The sequence below is a fragment of the Pygoscelis adeliae genome, unplaced genomic scaffold (genome assembly GCF_000699105.1).
Source record: "Pygoscelis adeliae isolate BGI_AS28 unplaced genomic scaffold, ASM69910v1 Scaffold6, whole genome shotgun sequence".
Taxonomy (NCBI): domain Eukaryota; kingdom Metazoa; phylum Chordata; class Aves; order Sphenisciformes; family Spheniscidae; genus Pygoscelis; species Pygoscelis adeliae.
The window spans coordinates 1,143,575-1,149,617 of record NW_008825075.1 but is presented as its reverse complement, the minus strand read 5'-3'; the positions used below and the strand labels follow the sequence as shown (position 1 = coordinate 1,149,617).

General features: G+C 37.5%; 1 protein-coding gene across 1 annotated transcript in view; it reads left to right on the top strand.

The window, feature by feature from the left end:
• CDH10 (cadherin 10, type 2 (T2-cadherin)) overlaps nucleotides 1-6,043 on the top strand; it is a 110,734-nt gene that overhangs the window by 65,244 nt on the left and 39,447 nt on the right. The window contains exon 3 of the mRNA XM_009326678.1: nucleotides 846-1,140. Within this exon, the coding sequence (XP_009324953.1) occupies nucleotides 846-1,140 (295 nt within the window). The remainder of the gene's footprint in view (nucleotides 1-845; nucleotides 1,141-6,043) is intronic.

The following is a 6,043-nucleotide window of genomic DNA, read 5'->3' as shown; positions in this document are numbered from 1 at the left end:
CTGAACCCAAAAACAAAAAAAGTATACATTTCATGGTGAAAATAGATCTGAATGTCAGATTCTTTCAGTTAGTCATGAAATCAATGAGATTGGAAGGAACTTTCCAACAAGGTGATGAGAGGAATTATGGTAAGTGTATCCAAAAGATCAAATGAGCCAACCACATTGTACTGAACAAACAACATAATTAATTTTTTTTTTTGATAGGGATGTACTGGAGTCAGTCAGTACTACAGGTCATTAATAGATGAAGTTAAGCTTTATATTACTTGCATAATGGATATTAAATCAGTACTGGATGCTTAATAAATTTGTTTCTTTCCTTTAGGCTATTTACATTAGTTGATGGAGTGAAAATAATAATGACTTAAAATGAAATATTCTCCAATTTAGGAGAAATGTAAATAATATGAAATAAAATAAAAAAAAAATTAGTATGACATGAAACCAGTTGTTCTATTTTCCTTAATTGTCATGTATTCTGCCATGTTCTTTATCTTCTTAGCGAATTTACAACTAGCACAGCAGGTTCTGAATTTTTAATAGGATCTCTTCAAGGAAGGAAAAGGTCAGTATTAACATAAAAATCTTCTTTAAGAATTGTGGTGCAAAGGTTTCTTAGCAGAGAACAGGTGTTGCTGCAAAACTAAAATCTGCCACAACAGTCAAGTTAAAAGATTCTTGGAGCTGTTAGGAAACAAATGCCTCAGAATGACACCATCACTGCAAGTCAATGGTGGCTGACAATTACTTTGTTTTGTTAGTATTAATCATGTTTGTTGCACACAGAATGATTTAATATAAAATAAATAAAATAAAATACTCTCTTTTTTCTTCCTTTTCAGCTTCATTCTGATCAGGACAAGGGAGATGGATCCCTCAAATACATTTTGTCAGGAGATGGGGCTGGTACTCTTTTTATAATTGATGAGAAAACAGGTGACATTCATGCTACTCGGAGAATTGACAGGGAAGAGAAAGCCTTTTACACCCTGCGTGCCCAAGCTATTAATAGAAGAACTCTGAGACCAGTGGAACCTGAATCTGAGTTTGTCATCAAAATCCATGACATCAATGACAATGAACCAACATTTCCAGAAGAAATTTATACTGCTAGCGTTCCTGAAATGTCAGTAGTGGGTGAGTGCTTTAAACTGAGGCACAAATGCCGCTCTATGTTACTTGATGAATAATTTCCCCATCCTCTGAAGTCAGTCATGTTCAGAATTCTACCTCATGGGTCAAGTATTTTTCATTTTGGTTTTTTTGTTCAAGTATTGGAATTGCAACCAGAAACAGATTTTTGTGATTTGAGATCTATTTCTACTTAGAATATTCAAATAATTAATTTACAGGGATTTAGAATATAAATAGAAAGTAGTTAATGGTGAATGACCCTCTCCCTTAAGAACTGTTATAATAAGGTCACTAAATTAGCCTGTTGAAAGCTCAATGAATTTTTCCTTTCATTCTCACTGGAGATCCCCAGTAGTGATAAGCACTGAATGGAGAGCTGTCTCTACTTTCACTCTTTCTGTGGCTGAGGAGAGTTACACGTTTACTCGTGCTGTTGATGCACTGCATGAAGGTAGACACTCTCTTTATTCTCTTTGCTTTCAGGTTTTTAATGTATGGACAAATCCTCTTGTGCTTTCAGTTCCTCCCTTAACTCACTCATGAATGGCAGCTTCAAGAATCTTAAACAGTTGTTTGAGTTAAACTTTCTTCTGTTTGCAATGTATTTTCAGTTCCTATCTTAACTATAAAGTTGTGGCCTGGATCATGCCAGCTAGTAACATTCATAAACAGTAGCAATTTGGAATATAAGCTATTGTTAATTAATGCATACAATCCTTTAGGAAGAATTTTGAAAAGCTTAAAAATATATAGAGTCTCTTTTTAAAAATTAATAATCACTTATTCATTGTATAACTGTAGATATAATATTAATTTCTAAATATTCAGAAAACACACAATAACTTCAATACCTCTTCTGGCTATTATTACGATTTTAATTACTACCACTGCCTGAACTAGATCAAACAGTGTTTTGAAATGTTTTGTATATACAGGTATTAATGTTTTAGTACTTACTTTCCTTGGCTTTGGAAAATGTTAAAAGAGCAAGAAAATATATAATTATTGAAAGAGAATGGCCTTAGCAAAGCTGTGCAGCAATGTGTGGAAGCATAATACTAATAATTTTCTATTCTTAATAAGATATTTTGATCTGCTTTTAGTTTGTGATTGAATCATTTTTAAAAGTTCCAACATTCAGCAAGCAGGTTTTAGTATGAAAGGAAAAAAAAAAGGAAAGAGGAATAAATCTCTCAGATGATTGCATAGGGCTGTACTGGAATCTCATCAAACTAAGTCCACATAAAGAGAAGACTGAAAAGTCTTCTTTCTTTACTGTTCCAAAATAGAACAAAATGTAATACCGATCTAGTAATTTACTGATCAGTTCTCTAGAATCATGCATTTCAGTAAATGTATATAGCTTTAGGCAGAGCATCTTGAAAGGGCATTGTTGCACTTTCTGGAGGCATATGGCAAGTTTACAGTGGGGTTGAAAAAAGACATCTTAGAGCTTCCACTTTATTTCTCATACTCTTTCTATAAATTCCAGAAGACATTGCTTAAAATACTATTGGAAAGATTTTATGAAAATGATTCAGTGTTTTCATTAAATATTATGCTATTATATAACATTCACTCATAATCTATTGATTCCTAATTTTGTCAGTCTCAATTACATAAAGATCATATTTTTCTTAAGTGTTCTCAAACATCCAAGACATTATTTCAATGATTCTAAAATATTCAGGATGTGAGGTTCACATGTATCTGTACGTCCACATGGATCATACAAATTTTGAAAATGCAAATTTTGCCGCACTGCAACAAAATAAAAACAAGATAAGAAAAAGAGTTAAGATGATAAGAAAAATATCCAAAAAACTACACTGATGGGTAAAAAAAACAAAAAAGCTTGGATGTATTTAGAGTATTAACCCTGTATCTTGCACAAATAGTTGTGCTGAAATGAATAGATTTTATTCTGTCAATAAAATAAAATAATTTAGAGAATTGTAACTAGGTTAAAATCTATCATGTTCCTGGATTTTATAAACGTGGTCATTCAGCTGCTAGACTACTGACTACCTGATAGGTAGAATTTGCTTTTAGCTTTATGGCTTTTAGCTTTATCGCTGATCCCTAGAGGCATATGTTCATCTGTGGTCCGTGAGTGGATGACGTGATTTTATAAGGTATTCCTCAAAATTGATTCATTTCTTCATAATATTAATTTTCCAACTTAAACAAATCTACTCTGCAATCTGAAAACTAAAAGCTGAATGGAGAAAGGGAGAAATGTTCTAAAATAACAAGCTGTACAAAACTTTTGAGGCAAATAGAATTAATTAGATATTTTAAAGTCAATATGTTAAAAAGTCTTCATATATTTGTATAATTAAATATCACATAATTGATTACAAAATATTTTTAAACCAGTATGTTTTTTTCAGACATCATACAATTCAAGCATTTTTAGTACAGAAACTTACATGAGAAATTTATGAAAAAAAGAAACATAAAAAATTATTTTTGTTATGACAAGAGCACCATCCATCAAAAGGAAAATAGGAAGAAGTTCCTGCATTGCTCTATTTTGCTCTCTCCAGATTATTTTTTTTCTGAGTTATAGTATTGTGAGTAGCCCATTACTTGCCCAGTACTGTTGGCCATGGGCTAAGAAAGTGTCAGACTTGTTGATGTAAGAAATGCAGAGAGAAATTGCAGTCTTGGATGTAATTGTATTGTTGCATTGAATCTGTCTCCTTCTGTGGTACTCACCTCTGTGAGCATATAGAAAAATATATCCTTTCTATAAGTGTCTGAAAACAGTAAGCAGAGTTTAGGATATGAATATTGTCATAGGTATAAGTACCGGAAAGAGAAATTAAAAAGCCAAATTACTGTAGCTCTTACCTGGGCAAGTAGATAGGAGTTATATTGTTCTGTAAAAAGTACTATGGTATCAGGATTGTAATATTTTCACTATCTAGTCTAGCATTGTCAACATAGTATGGCATTGCACTATACTGGGAGTCTGAGAGGGAGATAGACTACTGGAACCGCAGCCTACCTTCCCTGGGACAGACCTGTCAGGCAGACAGGACACATGTTACAGAGGATTCCCTATCCTCTCTCCGCCTGGCAGAACGTGGTGACTTAAGGGATAGGGGGGAATGGTGACAAGTTTCTGCCCAGTGCAGCAGGTGTGTCTCCTCCGTGACTATCCCACCTTCCCAGGTGCCCTTGCATGGTAGGTACGAGTAGAACTAAATAACGAGGACGATAGTTCATCTAGATTGGAGGTGTCGCCGAGGTTAAGTCGGCCTGAGCCCTGTGTCAAAACAACTCCCATAAGGAAAAAAAGACGGGTCATTTTCATAGGAGGCTCTCTTCTGAGGGGAACAGAAGGCCCAATATGCAGACCGGACCCACTTCTGAGGGAAGTCTGCTGCCTCCCTGGGGCTTGGGTAAAGATGTGAAGAGAAAGTTTCCTACCCTGGTACAGCCCTCAGATTATTATCTATTATTGCTTTTTCATGTAGGCAGCAATGAAGTTGCAGTAAGAAGTCCAAGGGCAATCAAGGGAGACTTCAGGGCCTTGGGACGACTAGTTAAGGGATCAGGAGCACAGGTAGTGTTCTCCTCTATCCATCCAGTTGCAGGGAATGATGAGGGAAGAAACAGGAAGAGCCAGTTGATCCATACCTGGCTCCGTAGCTGGTGTCACTGGCAGAACTTTGGGGTTTTTGATCACGGGTTGGTCTACAAGACATCAGGCCTGCTAGTGACAGACAGGGTACACCTATCTCAAAGGGGGTAAAAGATCTTCATGCAGGAGTTAACAGGGCTCATCAAAAGAGCATTAAACTAGGTTTGAAAGAGGAAAGGGATAAAACCAGGCTTACTAGAGATAAGCCTGGGGGTGGCACGCTAATGTTTGAGGGACGGTGTAATAGCAAGGTCCTTCAGTCCGCTCCACGATGTGCTGAGTACACTGCAGCACATTTGAAATGTCTTTATACTAATGTTTGCAGCATGAAAAATAAACAAATCTTTGGCCCAGTCCCAGCGCTATGACATCATTGGCATAACTGAAACCTGGTGGGATGAGTCCTGTGACTGGCGAGCCGTGATGGACGGTTGTAAGCTCTTCAGGAGGGACGGGCAGGGCAGGGAGGCGGCGGAAGTGGTGCTGTATGTAAGGGAGGGGTTGGATTGTATGGCGCTTACAGTTGGTGATGACATGGTTGAGAGCCTCTGGGTAAGGAGGAAAGGGAAAACAAATAAAGCGGATGTTGTTGTGGGAGTCTACTATAGACCACCCGGCCTTGAAGACAACACTGATGAATTATTCTGTAAGGAATTAAGGGATATCTCTAGAACAACTGCCCTTGTCCTTATGGGTGATTTTCACTTCCCAGACATCAACTGGGAATATCATACAGCAGACACAAACAGGTCCAGGAAATTTCTGAAGCACATTGAAGATAACTTCTTGGTGCAGGTGGTAAGGGAGCCGACTAGGAAAGACGCCTTCCTAGATTTGTTGTTTGTAAACAGAGGGGGACTTGTGGGTGAAGAGGTGATTGGTGGCTGTCTTGGTCACAGTGACCAGGAAGTAGCTGAGTTTCAGATCATTGGAGATAGGAGAAAAACTGCCAGCAAAACTTCGACCCTGGATATGGGGGGAGCAGACTTTGGGCAGCTGAAGGAGCTAGTCAGTAAGGTCCCCTGGGAATCTGCTTTTGAAGGTATTGGCGTTCATAAATACTGGTCACTTTTTAAGAGCCATCTCTTAAGAGCGCAGGAGCAGGCACTTCCAAAGTGTCAGAAGTCAAGCAAGCGGGACAGAAGGCCGGCTTGGATGAGCAGGGATCTTCTTCTAGAACTTAGGTGGAAAAGGAAAGTGTATGGGCATTGGAAGAAAGGACAGGCAACACGGGAGGACTACAGAGATGCTGTT